The sequence below is a fragment of the Oxyura jamaicensis genome, chromosome 6 (genome assembly GCF_011077185.1).
Source record: "Oxyura jamaicensis isolate SHBP4307 breed ruddy duck chromosome 6, BPBGC_Ojam_1.0, whole genome shotgun sequence".
Taxonomy (NCBI): Eukaryota; Metazoa; Chordata; class Aves; order Anseriformes; family Anatidae; genus Oxyura; species Oxyura jamaicensis.
In genome coordinates, this window is record NC_048898.1 from 13,169,929 (window position 1) to 13,191,447 (window position 21,519).

General features: G+C 35.6%; 1 protein-coding gene and 1 long non-coding RNA gene across 45 annotated transcripts in view; one reads left to right on the plus strand and one right to left on the minus strand.

Annotated features, from left to right (window-relative positions):
* Window positions 1-21,519, plus strand: part of KCNMA1 (potassium calcium-activated channel subfamily M alpha 1) — a 464,377-nt gene that overhangs the window by 109,848 nt on the left and 333,010 nt on the right. For all 44 annotated transcript variants that reach the window (XM_035330303.1, XM_035330310.1, XM_035330316.1 and 41 more), the window contains exon 2: window positions 16,957-17,121. In XM_035330303.1, the coding sequence (XP_035186194.1) occupies window positions 16,957-17,121 (165 nt within the window). The remainder of the gene's footprint in view (window positions 1-16,956; window positions 17,122-21,519) is intronic.
* On the minus strand, window positions 275-18,545 carry LOC118169223. The gene is made up of 3 exons (XR_004751967.1): window positions 18,354-18,545; window positions 11,463-11,469; window positions 275-309 (listed from the first exon to the last, which is right to left on the minus strand). It is a non-coding gene; the product is annotated as an uncharacterized LOC118169223 (long non-coding RNA).

Genomic DNA, 21,519 nt, shown 5'->3' on the forward strand with positions numbered 1-21,519 from the left:
CGTGAAGGGGAGTGGAAGGGCAGGTGCTGACCAATTCTCCTTAATCACCAGTGATAGGACCCGAGGGAATGGTGTCAAGCTGAGGCAGGGGACGTTTAGGCTAAATATCAGGAAGAGATTCTTCACTGAGAGGGTGGTCGCACACTGGAACAGGCTCCCCAAGGAAGTAGTCACTGCACCAAGCCTGTCTGAATTTAAGAAGCAATTGGACTGTGCGCTTAGTCACATGGTCTAAACTGTTGGGTAGACCTGTGTGGTGCCAGGAGCTGGACTCCTTATGTGTCCCTTCCAACTAGGGATATTCTATGACTACTGTATGCTTCCTCTTTCAAAAACAAGATGACACACTCATGCACAAAGTCTTAATTCAAAGAAGTTGCTCTGAGCTGTACATCATAAAGGTCAAGTAAGTTTGTTTTAAAGCTAAGAAATAACATTGAAATTTGTAATTTAAGCCTGACTTTCAGTCAAATCGATCATTTTGCAAATAGTCAAAACAGCCTTAACAGTCAATTCAAAATTTTATGAAATGGCTAAAAAATTTTTGAATTCATTCTCAGCTGAAGCACTGAGTTAGCTGCATGACTTCACTTTTGTCTGCATATTCACCCTTGCTTTACTTCACCCATCATACATCAAGGTAGCCTAAGGAGAGAAATAAGGGAATAAATGAAAAAAAAATAAAAGTAAAAAAAAAAAATCTCTGCTTATATTTTGCTGCCTAGGTTCATCTTCAACCATGATAACAGGGAAGATGAAGAAAGGTAAAATATTCCGGGTGTGGTAGTGTCTATTCTGAGAATAAATCAGAGACTTTATTCCACAAGGATGTTAATTCAACATTTCTTGACAATTGTGCTATGACTTCTCTTCCACTCTCCAACAGTCATAGAATCAAAGAATATCCTGAGTTGGAAGGGACCCATAAGGATCATCGAGTCCAACTCCTGGCACCACACAGGTCTACCCCAAATTTTAGACCATGTGACTAAGTGCACAGTCACAATGCTTCTTAAATTCTGAACGTAAGCTAGTATGTCATAGAGGCTATGTGCTCTAAATAATTTGAATTTTGTAGAACAATGTTTCCAGTTTCACAATATATACATACATTCAAATAGCTGTTTTTGACTTTTTGAAGTTTGTTTCATTAGTTAAAAGTGGTAACTAATGTTGGACTGCTATTAGCTTTGTTTGTCATATATGTAAAAGCCTTTTTTATTAACATTTTAAACATTTTTAGCTAAATCTCTTTCAGGAAAACAAACAAAAAAACACTTATATTCCCTCAAAGTATTAACCTGAGTCATTTTTGTTTGCACTGGTAGCGGTCTATCAGACCTTGAACTGAGAAAAGGCCAAGCTGGCAAGATATATTTAATGAAAATCGGTGGTGAGACTCACATATATTTTTTTTAGTAAAAATAGTATTTGAAATAATTTCAATACACAGGTTCTGTGTTGTGTATAATGTGTACATGTCTCAAACTTCAGTAATCCTTTTTCTGTTTTCCGGAACTGATATTTCTCTGGATCATGTATAAGAGATAAGATCTCACTTCCATTCATCTTGCACAAGTAACATAGGCTAGTGGTTGTTGCACAGCTGTGGTTGACAGAACTATAGGATTTTTTGTACATAATTTTTGTAATTAGTAGGTAAATTTCTGTTCCCAGACTGAATCAATAGAACCAAGTGAGCTACTGACTGATTTGTGGCCATAAAACTGTGGGTTTAATAATTTTAGTTAATAATATGAATGATTTCAGCTCTGAAAGACACCAGAGAAATAATATGGCAATTCCTTTGTAAAAATATTAAAACTGAACAATGCCAACTTTCTGTATGGTTGGAAGATAGTTGCTTTTATTCAGTGAAAGTGGCTAAGTAGTCAGCAGAGTAAATAATTCTTCTGAGTTACTTTTCACAGCATGGTGGAAGAGGTCATAATGCAACTAACTGTGTGTAATAGTTTGTGGGCAAAGCAGCAAGTAAATCAGCATGTTAGTGATTTTCCCATGGCAGAGTTGGGGTGTATATTTTACCCTTGATATATCTGTAAATCTAGCGAACATCTTGGGATGAATCACATGAGGTTGTACAATGTCTTTCTGCTATTGAAGACTGACTACAGTTTTACTCATTTTGTATGTAAGCCATTAAAAAAATCCTTCTCAGGTTATGCTTATGTAGTGCTATTAAGTATGACAAAGTATGGTTCTAGAATATAATAAAATGTGTGGTAATAAAGATAAAAAATGTTGGATCAAATACAGCACAGGTAAGGAAAAGATAATTTATAAAGCCATATGGAAGTCTTATGGAGTCATTTACAAAGCCATATGTTTTGTTCTGTCCTGGAAGAAATGTGTATTTATACTTGCTGGCCCAGGTTCTTAGTTCTTATAAATCAACATAATTTTACTGTCTATGTCACTGGCTTGGAATTCCACTCACTCACCCACCACCTCTTTTTTTTTTTTTTTTTTTCTCTTAACACCACCACCACAACAACAGAAATTAGAATTAGACTTTTTTTTTTTTTGTATTAATAAGTGGATTTCTAATCTGTGTACCTTAATAATAGGGTATTTGTTGGAAGTCATTTGATGGTAATGCTCTCTGATTACATTTTAAAGAAAGTAGGTATTTTTAACAAGCTACATTTTGATTACAAAGAGATATAGGACCAAAATTAAGTATTGACATTGTGCTCTAGCATGTTTTCATGAAAATGAAAGCATTAATTTATTCAGGAACCTTCAAGTTCTTCAGGGACCTGCGAGGATTTCAGAAGACTCAGTAAAAGATTCAGAGTTACCAGAAGTAATACCAGAAGTAACATTGTATGTCTGTATATATATGGACAGAAATAGTGATAACCTGAACAAACCATTTTTCCCAGATATTTGTGTCTCAGCGTGGAGATTGTGTGTACATATGCCAACAACTGGAGCATGCCTCAAACAGCTTTAGGGTCTCTCAAGGAACTTGGCTCTAGAATCCAGTAAGAGTATATGCTAAAATCTCTCTTCATCTTATACTGATGTTTGAGGTGGAGGATGGAGCTTGGGAAGGGGGCATTTCTTTTAAGTAAGTGCTCTTAGCAAGCCTTGTTCAGTAGGATTTCCCGTTCAAAATCAGTCTGTTCGTGTTTTTTTTAGTAATCAGTGTGTAGTTACCAAATACAAAATGGTATTTTACAAACTTTGGGCCTAATAGAAGTCCCAATGCAAGTTTTATAGAATAGAAGTGTTTTTATGTTGTCGATGCCTATAATATAAAGGGAAACAGTATCAATTAGGTTATCTTTGGTCTGGATTGTATTCAGTATTTGTGGTTAGTAGCAAAAATGATCGCATTCCAGTGGGTGAGGGTGTCATTAAAAATACTTCATGTATTGGTATTTCCAAAACTACTTGTGTTTTAAAATACCTGGACAGCATGTGAGCATGTTTAGAGAGTTAATTTGGGAGAAAACAACAATAACAACAAACCAACCCACAAACACAACCACAAGCTCCACTGAAGGAATGAGGGAGGGAACAATTATGGTTTTGTGACCTGGGAGTTGCATGCAAGTTATATGTAATTCTAACCTAACTGTTTCTGTTAAGGATTCCATTTATTTCATACTTTTCTACTGTTTTGCTCCTGCTATCTCATAAACAGCCTAACTACTAACTGTTTGAGTCTGGCTTCCAGCAGGGCTGGCATTCTCATAATTGATATGCCTGTGTTGATGAAAAATTTCCCCACTTGGATTCCAGCAGAACTTGCTGATTACAGTGAGTGCAGAGCACAGCAGAAAATCATACATTTTTTAAAATGTATTTTTTCTTGGTGACTGATGATCATTTAACTAAATATCACTGTTGGTAGTTCTCTGAGTCATGAAATCATTCTTCTGAGCCTAGTGTCTGGAGCACAGCAAGCCAGCGATGCCACCATCACTGGGATGCTTGGTGTTCAAGATGCATCTCTGAGATGTCAGGAAGCTGATTTAAAGCTATGTTCTCATAACCTAGAACTAATAGGTAAAAGGTCCATAAACTCTTCACAAGAAATTGGCCCCTTCTCTTCATATGAGTTAATTATTGGTATGGCATTTACACTAATTTGGTAGCCTGAAATGAGGTTTGTGCTCACAGATCTGGTACTCCTCTTCCTACAAGGTGAGGTGAGTCATGTAATCCAGTTAGAAGTGTGATGCGAAGCTTGCCCTAATTGTAACATAAATTGCAGGGACTTGATTCATTCTATTTTTTTTTTTTCCTTTCTCCTTGCCATATTTAAGCTTGTCTTACAGATTTTGTAAATTAAGCTGAATGGAGTAGAGTAGTTGGAAAGCACCAAATGAAAACCTTATATGGCTTTGTTTTTGCTTTAAAAAGTAGACATGCTTCAGTTTGCTTTTAGAATAGCATTGTTAATCTGTCAGCAACTCATTTGCATAGAAATCTTCATGGCCTGAAAAAATGTCCCAGTAAAATATCACTATATTTTACAGTAAAAGATACGTTCTTCAACTTGTCCCTTAGTTCCATTAAGAAAATCATTAGTATTTTTTTTTCCTGTATAATGTAAAATAGTTGCTATATTAAATGTACATAAAGTGTATTGTGTTACGTTTTTTCTGGAATTGTCATTATTTCAAAACATTTGAAAAAATGGTCAGTATTGGAATTTATTTTTTCAGAAAACTTAGAACTTGACTGCATGAAGTAAACCTAAGACACACCACACTACAGACATGAGAATTCCTTAGAGTTCAGGTTTCCTGCTGTGACAGAATTTGAATTCTGGCCTCCATAAACTAGAGGATATCTTGCTTCTAGGATCTGAAAATGAGGTCTATGTTTAGAATTGAATTCTAAATCTGCTAAGCAAAACAATTGTTTGAAGGGTTAATAGGGAAGCATTCTCCAAGTAAATTCTGTACTGATAAATCTAAATCTGAGCCTATAAAACTTTCAGAAACTCATTTTTTTTCCCTAATTTCTGTAAACTATATATCAGCAAACTGACTGTGGCTGCATATTTGTTTCCGGAATTCCTCTATTCTTACATTTACAATTAAACAGTGAAAACAATGCAACTTTCATCCTCCCTCTGGTGTCCTGTTACTGTATCTGGTAGCTTTTATTATTCCAGTGTCCCAGTTGCACTAGCCTTGCCAAGCATGCTACTGAGTTTGGACCCTGAATAATGTTTTATTATTATTATTACATTTTTTTCTTCTTGCAAAAAGAAACTTTCCAGCAAGTTGAAAGGCTGTGTAACCACTTTGCTAATTTGATTTGTATCCCCCCATGCAAGTCTTATTTAGTTAAACAGTGACCTCAGTGCCCATTGGACCATGATATTTCTGTTGTCAGTCATGCTTTTGGTTTTTGGCTCCTTCCTTGGGTTGGTTTTGGCTTCTACAAGTCATGAAGAATAACCATGACATCTGGGCATCTGGGCATGGGGCATCTGCTGTCACCCCAGGAGGCTGGCGGAGTTTCATCCAGTAGGATGTGTGCTGCAGTTGATCATCTTTTCAGTACTTAGTGCCACCACAATCGATGGGAATAGCAGAAGACCATACTAAAGAGAATGGCTATGAGCCAAAGTTGCAGACACCAAATCATGCTATATATTGACTTAAACAAAATCAACAACAAAAAAAATAAAGCACAGACTAAACTAAAACAAACACCCCCCTCCCCAAGAAATCAAGCAAATAGTAAATACGAAATTAAGAAGATACATCTTTATCTCCTGAATTAAGTCTCTTAAATCATAAATCTTATCTTTTAACACTTTACTTTGTCACTAGTTGCCTTCCGCTGAACTAATTTGAAGGCTAAGAGTTTTTTTTCCTCCATCTAATGATGTGTTAGGATAAACATTTTAACATGTTCTGAGGTCGTGGGTGTATAAAGAGGGAAGAATAAGAGAGGTTTAAGAAAAGTTAGGTTTAGAAAAAGGCAGGTTTAGAAAAGAGGTGGGGAGATTAATCAGAAGAACAACCACCTTTATCTCTGTTTTGGATGGACTCATATTTTATACTTAATAGTATCCCATCATGCTTCACAAGAGTTTTTTATATAGATCTTTCTTTTTTGGGTTGTGATTCCTGAAGAAATGGTAGTATTCAGTATTCAGAGAGTTGACTAGTATCGAAATGCAGGCTCCCCCCCCCCCCCTTTTTTTTTTTTAGGATTAATAATAAGACAAGCTTTTAAAAGAAGTATTAAAAAAGAAGTTATGGGTGGTACTTGCATTCTTGGGAAGCTATGAGGTACTTATGCAGCACTAAAAATGGAACAAGACTAAAGATTCAAGCTGATGACTACTTCTGTAAAACACAGCTTGTGAATAGTATAAACTGTAAGAGTCTGCTTTGATGAGCTATTTGCTTAAAAAACATCAGTTGATCTTTATGCTACTGCAAATTCTTTCACCAGAATAATTGATATAAAAGTAAAAAGGAAAACTCAAATTCTAGGCCATGTAATAGTATCATCAGGTTATCAAAATCGCATGACATAAACAAAAGGCATATCTGATTTTTGCCTCTCTTCAAGAATGAAATTCCTGTGGTAGAATTGTCACCTTCCTCTCCCACCCTGATGGCTGAACAAATTAAAACTGTGCTCCATGACGTTTAAACAACTGTTATCCTTTAATTTCTTTCCTTCTATTATTTAATCTCAGAAGAATAGCCGATAATTTAAATTGACGGATCCTCTCACTTCTGTTATCTTTTCTGGTCAATGGGCTAGCTGTGTCTCACATAATTTAGAGACAGATTGAATATTCAGAGGTAATGTGTTCTTATAACACATGCAATCTTAGCTGGTTTGGTAAATCTTGAATCCAAAAGCTGCAAAATAATGAGTCAGAACAATACCTGCCTTTTATGCACCTCATCTGCCCTTTGTGGCTGGGTCAGGGGCTGCTTCTCTGTGGCTATAATTCACGTCTCTGAGCAAATTCAAAGAGCTGCTATTCTCATTCAGAAAATAACCTGTCAGACTGGGAGCTTCATTTCTGACGTTTGGTACAAGCAGATTTGAACCTGCTTCAGAAAGAAGACTTAAATATAATTTGTCCTGTTAAGAGAGCTGAAAATTGACAGTAGGTATCTTTATTTTCTGGTAGCCTTGTGCTTGCTTACAAAGGCTACGTTTTTTGTCACAGTCATGTGTCAACCTCCAGTACTGCATTATTAGTATGCTCACAAGAGAAGAAGCAGATCTCTGCATCAGATATATTCTAATTATTCCTGTTATTTAAAAGATACAAAAGAGTTGTAAATCATAGGATGGGACCTGCTCTAACGATCTATTAGCATTGGTTGAAACAAGACTGAAATGCTTGGTCTTACTACTTTTTTTTTTTTTTTTTTTTAAAAAAAAAAACAACAACTTCAAAATAAACCAATTGAAGTGATAACTAGGATATGTAAAGCATTTAAAGACAGAAATTTCATTTCAAATCAGCAACAATCTTCAGCCAGCCTTACATTACTAGACAAATATCTTGTTAAATTAAAATGTTTTAGGATCTTGACTTCCACATTGATTTTAATCTGTTACTTTACACTTAATTACTTTGAAGCCCCAAATAAGTGATCAGGGAATCATTCTTCCTCTAAGTTTAAAAACTTTATTTAGTGTTCTATACAAGGGAGTAATGATTTTAAGAATACACACACACGTTTGTTTTCATAGCTGTGGGTAATGAATGAAGTAGCAGCTACTTGATTAAACAATGGCACCTGTAAATTTCTTAGTGTAAAATGGCTGGTACTTTGGGGGGGGTGGGGGGGAATGCTTACTTGAATATAATTATTTCAAAGTAATCATTAAAATTGTTGCTTTACATCTAAATCTGCATTTTCAACATTTTTGCAGCTGTGTATTTTTCCTCAAGAGGTGAAGAATGTTGTGGGCTATTAAATATTTTTAATTACTTATTGGCTGACTCGCTGCTCTTTAAATATGCTACACCCTGGAGCTTAATTTCCTATGTCAGCAAAAGCTTAGATAATAGCTTATATCCTACAGAGCCGCTTTTAATTCATTCATAGCCGCTTTGTAATTATAACATCATAACCATAAATATTATATAGTAATCTTGAATCAGAAAAAGGTTTTAGAGGTGACTGGGTTGTTCAATATGGAAGATAACCTAATAACTCCCTGGTATTCTTCAAAGTGGTGTTGATTTATGTATTTAATGGTACATCCATTAGCAAGTCTCACAGTTACTTTCATCCCAATGCCTCTATCTTTCGTGTTTTGTCCTGTTACTTTTAAAACTTTGTGAAAAATCACAAATTCCTTTGTAAAAACAAAAGTGCAAACAAAGGTAGGTTGCTTATACTCGCAAACGATATTAATAGTTTGCTATTTCATGAATAATAAAGACCACAAGTGTTAAAGTCCTCTTCCCCCATGTGCAAACGTTGTATTTGAAAGAAATGAAGACCAAAGGTTCTTGTCACCAAGTTTTCTAGGGAGTTCTGCAATTTAAGGAAGTGAGAAATTGATTCTGTCATGCCAGGACCAAGATACCAGTTTTAGGGTAGAGTTGGTACCTTGTGTTTAGAGGCCATTTCTCAAGGTGTGTAATACCTTTCCTCATCCAGCCAATCGCTGTGATTTTATGGGCATCAGAAAGGGGTGTTAAAGAGTTGACAGTGCTAAGTGCTCTAGTTTTCTCATCTTCTGTAGTATGTAGAAGATGAGCTATTGGAAGATTATACTTTTGGAGGAGATGTTTCTCATTCTGCACTGTTTCTCATTCTGATTTTGGAGGCAGAGGAGATAAGTTGGGAAGAAGAGAATAATTACCTTCCATGAACCAGTCTGGCATCTCTTTCTCTCTGATACCTCTTGTTCCACAAGCAAGATAACGTTAGAAAATTGGTAGTATGAAGAAACTGTACCGGTTGCTAATGGGTAAAAGCTTTGTCTTCTGTAATTGAGCAGGATGGAGAAAAGCATGCAGCTGTAAAATATTGTGAAGTTTAATTTCACTGGGAAAGCAGTTTAACAATTTTTACATGGAATTTGCATACATCTTTCAATGAAATAAAACTTTTACCACTGGAACCTTTTAATATGTATTCTCGTAATGAATATTCATGGTAGAGAATAGTTTTCTTAGCAGTTTCTTTATTTCAGCTTTTACTGCCTAAGTTACTCTCATTAATTTCAATCACATATATCACAAAAGACTTACTGTTAATTCTTGTCTTAAAATTAGGCAAAATCAAGCAATTCATTATTTTTCCATTCGTTTTTCACATTTCACATTTTTAGTACTAAAAAAAAATAGTATGAAGATACGATGATTGAAAAACTGGATATGTTTTTGGAGTTGGGTATTAATGTTAACAGCAACAACAAAATTGCAAGGAATCAGCTGAATTACTTCCTATAATAAAGATGAAAAAGTTAGGGTTAGGTATTTTTTTTTATTAAGACTTTTTTCTCGTGTTCATGCGAAAAGCACTTTGAGACTTTTGCATTGCAGTAAATGGTATACTTTAACAAAAATGAGTTGAGTTTGAAGACAGGGAAATTTCAAAAGACTTCATTGCTTGTAGCAAAATCTTGATTAATTATTGATATTTAAAATATTTTAGCATCTATGACAGAAGTTGCTTCTGGATTAATCAGTCAGTGCTCTGTGGGTATTCTGGGGGTGTTCATTTCATGATAATATCCTGTATCATGTATTTTCAATTGTGTATTTCTTTGATCCGGCTACTCTTAGGTGGGAGGAAAGAAAATGGGAGGATATAACAGGAAATGGATATACCTTTCTATCCTTCTCTGTGGTTTTCTATCAAGAATTATTTCCCTTTTTATAGTTTTGATAACTCAGGCCCATCTGACGTTGCTTCATTTATTTTTACAAATTTAGTTTCTATCATGTTAAATGTCAGTGATCTAGCATGGCTACTCTAAAGTTCTTTCTAAAGTACGGGTTCTGAACAAATGGTCTCACTAGCTGAACCATGAAACAGACGGTTAAACACTAATCCACTATCTTACATACTAAGTGTCTGATCTGCTTAATACGCCTATTTCGATGATATATTTCCTTTGACTTAAGCTGTGTGATTTATTTTTTTAATTTAATAAAATGAAATGATTGTGCTGCTCTTTTCCCTTCTTTTCCCATAATGCCTGGAGCTCTTTGTTCCTCCCATTTTACACTTTTAGACAATTTTATAACTGTCTTGTGTAACTAGTCTAACAGTCTTTCCCACTATGTTTTAGTGTGTCTTACTTTGTGATATACTATGCTTGCGTTGTCTGCTATATGTATAATATTGAAACACTTTAAATCCTAAATATCTTTATCTTGGTAAGATTTCTATACAACAAGAGCTACCATTACTCACATTCTGTAGTTATAGAATGAAGAATAGACAACGTGGCTGAGGAATTCAAAATTTTGGTGGCAGAAAAGGGACTTCAGCCTCTCTCCGAATTCCTAGACTGGTGTGGAAATCCCTCAGGCGGATTTCCAGTTATTCAGAAATAATGATTAACAACATATTTTTCTTTATGGCTTTTTTTTGTATGTATGTGTGTTTAGCTTTTGATCACCAAGCAACTGTGACTTTATGACCTCATGTCTGAAAATTGTCCAAACAATTTACTTGTAAACTTTTCTTCTATATTAAATTGCTATGCTATTTCAATACATTGGACTTTCTCTCCAGATAGTCTGCCATCCAAATTTAAATTCTGTTTGAAGTTCCTTTTGCCTACTTAAAAGTTTCTGAAAAGAAACAAAAGTAGTAAACTTAGGCTTTGAGATAAGTTTGGCTATGAACTATAATAGGAAGGGAAATATGAGGGAAAACTGATGGGCAAATTAATGTTCTGCTAGTCTCCAAAGCCTATGTCCAAGAAAGGGCAAGTAATAAATAAGACACAGAAGGCTCAAAAGCAAGTTAGGGACAAAGAAGCAGAAGACTTGTAAGTTGTTTATACATCCATGTTTTTTTTTTTTTTTTTTTTTTTTTCTCATTATTTTTCATTATTTATTTATTTATTCATTATGTGGTCTTTTTCTGTCTAGATCTGAGACTGAGGGCACCATCCTAAAATAGAAAGCTATATTTAAAAAAAAAAAATCTATACAAAATTCCTTAATCAAAACCTTAGATTTTCATGTACTGGAAACTCAAAAATTTTATTTAACATCCAAGCTGCGAAGACCAGCAGTCTAAGTCTTTGCTGATGTTTACTATGATGGTCTCCAAGTATTTTAGCTTTTTCTTATATTAGATGGCAGAGGACAAGAGACTGTAACTCCTTCATTAACATGTATAAAATTCTAGACTTTGAACTCAGTACTTCTTGAGCTTTCTTTCAGATAACGTAGGTCTCTGCTGTTTTTTATCCTCAAGTGAGGACCATACCCAGGAACCTGTCACTTGGTAGACTGCTATGCTAGTTGTGGGATCGTGGCTGGTACACTGTGTTTTACTAATCTAGTTTCCCTTGTCTCTCATGTCAAGGTTATATAACTAATTCCTCTACTGCAGCAATTTTTGTCAATCAAAACAATGACATGAAAAGGGGATTTTATATGAATAACCCATACTGGAAATATGAAGGACACAGAAAAAAAATCGGTCAGGATTACTGAAGGTATGTGCAAACACAACGGAGAAGATGGTCACTGGAAGAAGACAAAAGATATTTGGCCCCACAAACTAGACTTTTCACAGTGAAGGATTTTTTGGTTAGCAAGGGAAGTGAGGCTCTCTTTGTAACGTCTGGCAAGGAGCTGGTCAGAATTTCTGTAGGAATGCAGAAAACAAGAAGAAAAGTTGTCTCTGAGTTTTCCATCTCAGTCTTAAACTAATAAGAAATGTTTTAGAATCTATTTATGACTTAATTTTTCTTATTCTGCCAAATTTGCAAACACCAAATTACACAGCATGTGAATATTTTATGAGAGAAAAATGCTTGGCTATCTCATCAGACATGTTTTCCACAGATCATACTGTTATACTGTTGCCTTTATTCAGTGAAAGGAAGAATATTTTTCTGGATATCAATAATTAATCCTTTTAATGTAGCCAAACCATAGCTACAGTATGATAGCTGATGTCAATGTAGTCTAATATTCACAACAAACCTAATATTCAAAGAAGTGTTGGCCAGTTTATACAGAATGTAGTTACTTTTGCCTTTGCTTTCTCATTTCTATAAGACTTTTTTCAAAGAGGTTTGTAAATCTCCATACAACTATTTATTTCTCATCTTCCCATCTGCTTTGTCTATCAATGTTCTGTTGAAAACCCGTGTTGGAAAAACTACAGTAGAACAGGTGAAATGCTTCAGTGTTGTTTTTTTTTTTTTTTTTTTTTTTTTTTTTTTTTTTTTTTTTGGTTGTTTATTTTGTGAGCTGGTGGTTTATTTGTTTATTTAATGAGCTGGTGCTTACTAATTATTATGTTGTAAACTACAGATGGTAACTATATCTGATCGAGAACATCTGTCATGGCAAATATTCAGTTAGTACCTGATGTTTTGACATACACTGTATGATGCCCAGCTGCTGAGAACTCAGCATAATACTTGGGCTTTATTTAAGACCCCTATTCAAAGTTATCAAAATGGTGACAGAATCTATTTGAGGCCATTCAGTTACTGTTTTTAAGCATCTGCTTAAACTGAGCATACTGGTTCAACTTGTGTTGAACTCTTCTTGTGCATTATATTCCATTTCGTCGCTATGTTCAGGAAAGGTGTGTGTGTGTGTGTGTGTGTGTGTATCTGACAAAATATTCTTCTTGCTTTATCTACCTGAATGTTCCTGTCATCAAGTAATTAAAGTAATGAGCACTTTGTGAAACAACAGGTAAGCAGACTGGGTAAAGATAGTATTATCTTACTTGTAGCTACTAAGCCTGTAAATAATTAAACAATTACCATCACTGTCAGATTATTTTTAAGCACCTTTTTCAGGTTGCAGTGTTGGTTAGTTAATGCTTTGAGGTGAAGAAATACCAGTAGGACAGGACCATATAGATAATAACAAGATTGATATGTTCACAGTGTAAATGAAAGTGGAGTTTAAATCTTCGTTAGTGATCTCTGCACAACTGCAAAATGATTTAGGAATAAATTTTTCTTAATACTTGGCTGCCAATTAAGTAAGCTAATAAGTTATCCACGGAGATGAAAATATAAAAACATTCCGACTAAATATGAATATTATATAACAATGACTTGCCTGAATAGTAGTTAGATCTACAATGATGGCAGGGCTTGTTGTGTAGCTGATCACAAGACTGTGCTCCAAAGGATACTTGGCAGGGGATGATTGTATTACTTACATGTTAATTAAGAAGTAGTACACATGCATAAATACAGCCATCCAAGGGTATTGCAGACTTCGGTACCTTCAGAGAATGAAATTCTGAATAAATCTGTCACATCTTATTGCTATATTTTGCTGGCAACTAAAAGTTGATACAACTCCACAAAGAACTCCAGAGAATTGGAACCTATTGAAAATATCAGGGTTACCTTTTTCCTTCAACAAGTAACTCATCTGCTATTTTTATTGTATATTAGGAAATATTATTTTTATATTTGTATGAATAATAACATCTTGCAAAATGTTTGATATATTGACAATGAGGTTGGGGTAAGGAACACATCAACAATAAAATATTTATAAGTTTTATGTATTAATGTTCACTGCCACAAAATGGATTTTTCTATTCAGATCTTTTCATTTAATGACCTGTAGTTCTGTGACTTCTTATAACAATCCAATCTATAAAGGAATGTTTTTCAGCAAGGTATGCATCCTTGTGATTTCAAATAGGAGTGCTGGGTAGAAAAATCAAGGAAGTCCGTGGTTCCATCTCAGCTCTGGTGAGGCTGCACCTTGAGTACTGTCTTCAGTTTTGGGTCCCTCACTCCAAGAAGGACATCAAGGCCCTGGAGTGTGTCCAGAGAGAGGCTACAAAGCTGTTGAAGGGCCTGGGACACAAGTCCTGTGAGGAGTGGCTGAGGGAACTGGGGTTGTTTATTCTGGGGAAGAGGAGGCTCAGGGCAGACCTCACTGCCCTCTTCCCCGAGTGGAAGTGGTGGGGAGCTGGGCGTTGGCCTCTTCTCACAGGTAGCTAGTGATAGGCCTAGACGGAAAGGCTTCAAGTTGTGCCAGATGAGGTTTAGGTTGGAAATGAGGAGACATTTCTTCTCAGAAAGGCATTGGAACGGGTTGCCCAGGGAAGTGGTGGCATCACCATCCCTCAGGGTGTTTAACGGAAAGTTGGACCTGGAGCTTAGGGACATGATGTAGTGGGTGACATTGGTAGTAGCGCAACAGTTGGACCAGATGATCTTGGAGGTCTTTTCCAGCCTTAATGATTGCATGATTCATCCTTGCTCTGCCACTGACTTCTCCGGTGACTGACTTAGGCACCTAATCACTGACTCAGTTTCTTATCTGAATGGATGAGATTATTTCCCTTACTATGAAAACCACATTAATACTGTAATTCAGTATAAGCTTGTTCAGAGCATAAATTGGAGCCTACATACTTCACACAGGTGCTTCATGCAGTAAAATCTGATTTGAAAAGTTTACAATCTGAAAGACTGGCTCTAACAGCTAGAAAAGGCAGACAAACTGATGTAGAGATAGAAATAACTGGTGTGGAGACCATGCAATTTTTAACAAATCAGAGGCAGTCAGGGCCCTGCAGGGCCAGGGCCTATCAAGGCTAGCAGCCAAGGCTTGTCAGCCAGGGCCAGGAGGCGCCCTGCTGGGGGCAGGCTGAGGTGTCAGGCTGTGCGTGAAGGTCAGGATCAGGCACAATGAGAGGAACTAGGGTCAGAGACAGCTGCTGGACAGCCAGGTTAGTGTGGGTCTGCTCGGTGGCACCTGCAGTTGGGTAGGGCTAAAAGCTGTGGGCAGCGCTGACATGGAGTCTTGGGCCATGGGCAGGGTTGGAGGAGCCCTCAGAGGGGAGGAGTCAGGGCCTGTGAGGCCTGAGTCTCCCAGAGCCATGGAGATGTACATACTAAACATCAACATCCTATTGCATTACAGTGACTGTAATACATACAACCACACCTACCACTTAAAAAAAAATAAAATCATTTTCTCTCTCCTTCCTGATTTAAAGGCATTTCTTTAGGACTCATCTGTATGGCTTGGTGATGATAAGGGTCACAAATCATCCCTGACTAAACATTACTCTCCTGGAAATGCCTTGTGCTGCATGCATCATGTATTAGTGTCCTAAGCAATAAGCTCATTTCTGTAGGTTGTGCTTTGTGCCTGTGCAATGCAGTATACTTCCTTCAATGCTGAGTGCAAAACATCTGATTCATTGTATACATATTTATCAGGGAATGAGGTCCAGTTATGCAAATACAAAGTAGCTTTTATCTTTTGTCTCGTTATTTGCTTAGAAAGCACTGAATTACTGTTGTAACTGTGAGTAATTTGTTATTAAAAATACAGCCACATCATGCACATTGCTAGTAAGACAGCCCACATTTTGGGTGGGAGAGTAGCGGATAGGAATCTGATTAGCTAATTAAGATGCAAAACTGAGATTCTACAAAAACAACTGTTGGTCTCCATATTACATTTTTAGTGTTGTTCTACTGCTCTTTTTTTTGACAGATTCAGTGTAACTACTTTATTAGTTCAGTACTGCTTTCAGGAAATGCCATTACATTTATGTCCACTTGTGTCCTCAAGGTCATCTCAGAACTGCGAGTTCTGACCTTGATAGTGCAGTATTCCTATTGCAGTAATAATTACTCAACTAGTGTCAAACATGTTTTTATAAAAAAAAATCCAAAAGAGGATTAATGAGAGTTGATTTTCTGCTTAGTGGCCTGTAAGTGATTGATACATAAACATCGTTTGTTGGTCCATGCTACATGCTTGAAGCACTAATGTAGATCTATAGGTGCAGTTCAAGTACTCAGTACTTACCTTAGCACTGAATTTTTGCTGCTTCCCTTACAATTTGCTTGTTTAGCATAACTTGTCAAGTATTCAGGAAGCCATTAGTATTATGCTGTCACCAAAGGCATGCTTATGGCACAGTCTGATACTTTGCATATGATGTGTTTTAAATGCTGTACAATTCAAGCTGGCTTTTCCTATTATCATTTCCCTTGATTTTTGTGCAGCATCTGTAGCAGATAGCAGCATCCGACTGTAGCAGATAGCAGGCAGTTACAGAGCACGACATCATTGCTGAAGCATCCATGAGAGACTGATCTGAATTCCAATTCATGTGACTCATCAGTTAGCTTAGTGCAGCTGAAGCTCCTCTTTCATTTCTAGCTGTCTGTTCTATGAGAACCACTTACTGACAGAAGAATTCCTGTGATGTATTAGACACTTTTATTGAAACACTGGTTGCTGATAGCATGGCAGCTCACTGCAGGTTTGCTGTGGAGTATTTTGTTCACCTCACGCTTCATGATTATGGTCTTGTTATATTAGGCTTCTTAACAAAGGCTTACACAGATAATTAATTGTATTGACAGTAAATTAAAATTGTGCATATTTTATGTTTACCTTTCGCACTCATTTTGAACAAATAAATCAAACAGACCTTCAGTGTATGTCTCAGACTTTTATTTGTAGCTCTGTAATTGCATACATGTCTCTTGGCAATTATGCTGCCTATAGGGAAGTAACATATAGCATATTCGATGATTTAAGATTTAATGTCAAGAAGAATATTATTATTATCTAGCTGTTAGTCTGGTACCTTATAGAACAACTATTTCTAGAGACACATGGCTGACTAGGTGCATACTTTCATCTAGCAGGACAGTTTTGCTTATAGGATTGCTCATAGCATTTCTTAGTCATGACTGTATGCTGACTTTCACTGCCAAATTGTTAAACATTAACAAACCCAAACCTTTACTTTGTAGGAGGCCCAGAAGATCAATGGTGGTGGAGATACACAGGCAGATGGGGCCTGCAAACCAACGGATGAAAAAGAAGAGAATGTGGCAGCAGAAGTGGGATGGATGACCTCTGTAAAAGATTGGGCAGGAGTCATGATATCTGCCCAGACGTTAACTGGCAGAGTACTTGTAAGTTTTTTGTGATTTTTTTTTCTATATATGTATTTCAAAGAGCATTTGTTAAACAAACATTGTGTGCCAGCGTTAGTGGAGGATTTAGGGCTGGTTTGGTGCATCAGCACGAAGTCAGTCCCAGTTTTCTCCCTGTTGGAAGTAAAATAGCATAGTAATTTCCACTATGAAGAGAAGCAGAGATGACAAGAAAGAAAAGATCCGTTCTGCCATAGTTTCACCTTTGCCCTAGCCTATTTCAGTATTCTGGCACCAGGATTCTGATCTCTGAATACTAATATTAATAATTTCATGTTTGTATTATGTTGTAAAACTATAGGTCTATTTTGTCTGGAAGAAAATTGTGCTAGTAAAAATGGAAGCCAACTTGGAAAATAAGCGTTATATAATATGTGTAGATAGTAGTCAAAACTGTAAAGCAGAGACAAATCTGAACAGAACATGTTTGGTAGTTGCGCATAGACACTTCCAATAGATTAGGAATGATTTTATGTTCTCTTGATCTCTTCCTTTATGAAGATATGAAATCTTTTTGTTATGAAGCAGTTATGTATCAAACAGAGCCACAAATCAGATTAGGATAATCTGTGATTTAAAGTTGTGGTGAAAAATGTTGCCGTTTTCACTTTGAATATAATTATTTTATAGTCTTGTGAAATCATACTTGATTACAAAAGGTTTCCTCTGGAATCCAGTGCAGTTAAAGGTGTCTCGTGTGATTTTGATTAGCTTTCTGTTAGAAAGCAAATACTAACTAGCAGCCGAAGCAATTTAAATCCTATTTAAAACTTCTATGATTCCAGTGAAATTCTTGAAGTAGTGTGGATTAAAATTAAAGCAGTATTTGAGTTCTTGATAGTTTACTTCGGTTAAGAGAGATTTTACTGGCAGTTCTTGCATGTAGAACAATTATTTGGCAGTGGGGATAGAAGGAAAGGAAAAGAAATGAAATTCCCCTTCCTAACAGAGTCCTTTTACAATTAGATGTTGTTAGAAGAAGTTCTGCATTAATATTATTTTGATTATTTTTTTCCTCAAACAAACAAACAAACAACCCTCCTGCCTATTTGCTTATGCTAAATGCTGACTTATATCAATATGTTAAAAGTATGTTCTAATGCCATATATAACGTTGTCTATTCAATGTCAAACTGACATACCGATCATCTTATGAGAAGCAGCATATTGATCTTTTACATTTTTCTGACATCTTCAGAATTAAAAGTGACAAATATTAGAGTCACCTTTCTTTTTCTAGTTTAAGTATCAAGGTTAGAAATCATGCAAAACAGTCTTTTGCTATTGGCTATGCAATCAAAAATAAGCCCATATTGTTTTTTACTGAGCGGAATAGGAACAAAAGTAAACCAATGGTCTAGGCCAAACCACAAACTATGAAACACATTTTATTTTGTCCTTTTTATTCAAGATACTCTTATTTGATTCCATTTGATTTTTTTTTTTTTTTTTTTTTGTGTGTGTGTGTGTGTCTGTGTTCTGAGTTTACTGTTGCGTCTTACAAGGAACTAGTTTAATTTCAGAGTTTTATTTGTAGGCAGATGAATAGCATCATTGAGTCAGATTACTTCTGAGGATATTTCAATGTTCTTCTCAAATAGGACAGCTGCTACTGTACATATCTGGGCACGTCAATATGAGAAACAAATGGTCATATATGGGGCCTGTTAATTTTCATTAGCTTAGAAAATGAGAGGCATTTATTTTAATATAGCACTCACTAGTTTCAGAATTTGAATTGATTTGAAGAGGATGTAATTTTTGGAGGGCCATTCCCAGTATCAACAGTAACTGTTCATTTAAAATTTACATTATGGTTATATTTACTGAAGTTTAACCGATTCAATTAACATTTGTGCTGAAGAGAATATTCACATTATTTGTAGATATAGGATACAGCTAAGTCAAGTCAATATTTTTATCAAAGTAAATATTGTTTAAAAATATTATAACTTACTCATGAATTTCTGCTAACTGAACACAGTCTGTTTCTACTAGCCATTGTATTTCTGAATCAACATGTGGATTATTATTATTATTTTTTTTTACCGTGGAGAATGAGCTAGTGGTCTTACAGTGCTACAGAATCAAAACTCTATGAGAAGTCTGCAGAAATTATAGCACCTTTTTACACTGTGAGATTTTAAATTAAAATCAATCTTTGCACTAAGCACTTCTTACTGCTGTAGGAGCTCAAATTCCACACTGACATTTCAAAAGTGGTTTCTACATGAAGGAATATTCACACTACCTAGTTTTATCTGAAGGGCAGGTTTTGGAAGAAGGCATTTGTAGCAGACGATCTGGAGTGTTTTCCAGTTAGAATCCCTTTTTGTCTCCTGAAGTGGTGCAGAAAACTGAGTTAGCTAAGCATGATGATTACAGTTGTGTGGTCTGAATATCCTTTTCCTCATTTTTGAGGTTTTAAAAACATGCCTGGAACTTAATATTCTTGGTGGCACAACCTTTGAAAATGTGACTCATGCTCTTATATAATGTAGATAAGAATTTTACATACTGTTTAAAAATGTCTCCATATTAAATTACATAAGCAAATGATTTAAGAACATGCAAACTGAACCCATGCAGTACTGTGTGCAGTTGATGGCATAGATCTAAATTACCAAAAATGGTAAAAATTGCCTGAAGATCTGTTCAGGGAAGTGCTGTTTTACTTTAAGTGCAATATAACACTGTGGATGATGGAAGTATCAGATAAAAATTCCTTAGGTGAGCTTCTCAAAAAAGAATCAGACACATTCATAATTAATCTGAACAATCAGGAAATTGAAGGTGTTATGAACTGATTTTGCTTCCTGAAATTATTTTTTTTATTCGTTCAAATAAGAAGAAAAAGACTTCTGTAATTAGGTAATTTAAGGCACATGATATATAAGAGAAAGCTGTAAGTGCATTGTTGAAGTTACCACAGTTCAATCCAGGACACAGTTGAGTGTGGACTCTCCTGCAAACCAACAAAGAAAATCACTATTTCAATTGCAAATCTGAGAAATAAAATGGCAGAAGTTGCTGTTTTCTTCTATTTTAACACATGATCTGTGAATGCGTAGCAGAGATAGAAGCTTTACTTAGCTATCTAGTGCTGGGTGCCATGTGGTGGTTTTGCCTGCTGCCTTGACTCACAGAAACAGAAAGAGGCCAATTTGTGTAATATTATAATGTATAAAGCTTTGCTTTTTATTCACTGAATAAGGAAAATGTCTTTTAGGTTGGCAATGTTGAAGGAAAGAGGAAAACAGAAGCCTTTTTTGGTGTGGGGGGTGGGGGTGGGCAGGGAAAGAGGAGTGACATAGACAAATAGTGACAGTAGTATATTAATGAAGTTATTTCATTAGTAGACTTCTTAGGTTGCTATCTTAATATTCTTAATGCTTATTAACTCTATTTAAATATCTAAAGAAGAGGAAGTGCTATGTGAACGTGTTTTCTTAACTTGAGTTAAAAAGTAGCTTTACATTCCCCAGTATACATTTAAAATGAATCAGGGAGTTTCTATAACATAGTTCAGCTGGAGAGTGTAATTGTAGCTATATTTTTCTCATCTATCAAAAAAGTTCCAGCAGTCATTTCCCCCCCCTCCCCCCCAGCCAAGCCCTGGCTGCCCTGCTTGTTTGCAGGATGAAAAATGCAAGTCTGCGGATGTTTTGGCAGATAGAGCAGAGCTTTGAGATTAGTAATAAAACTTGTGACTAGATTTTGCCTGGCATTCTGTAAGGTTTGAACATCATAGTTTCTGAGAAATTGGTGCCAAAACTTTAAAAGTCTGAATCAAAGCCCACCAAGTCAATAGAGAATGCAATGAAGTTTTTCTGTTGAAACATCCAGACCCTTGATTGGAATTTTGAGGAACGGTTGAAAATGTTGTAAGGCCTAACTGCTCATTCAATAAAAGAGTGGCTTATTTCTGTGACTGAAATTTTTCAACAGTCAAGTTTTCTATTTTGTTTGTAACGATCACAGTTCAATTATAAATACATATGATGCTGAAATACAAGTAAATTTGCTATAATATTGCTTGCTCAAGCAATAATAAGCATCAGTTATTTTTCCTTGTAGAAGTTGTAGTTTTTGTCAATAAATAGGATCCTAAATAAATAGGATCCTAAATAAATAGGATCATATCCTTTATTATAAAAAAGATAACAAATAATAATACTCCAGATGGGAGGAAAAAAAAGCATACATGAAGCAATGGAATGAAAAATACTTTTTTTCTTTTTGTTGTTTATATTCAGAAGAATAGTTTGAGAGCTGGGAGAGTGTTTTGAAAACAAACAAAAAACACAATACAACAGTGGATTTTTAAATGTATGATAAATTATAGTAGATTTTCCTGGAAAAATACAAAAATATGCT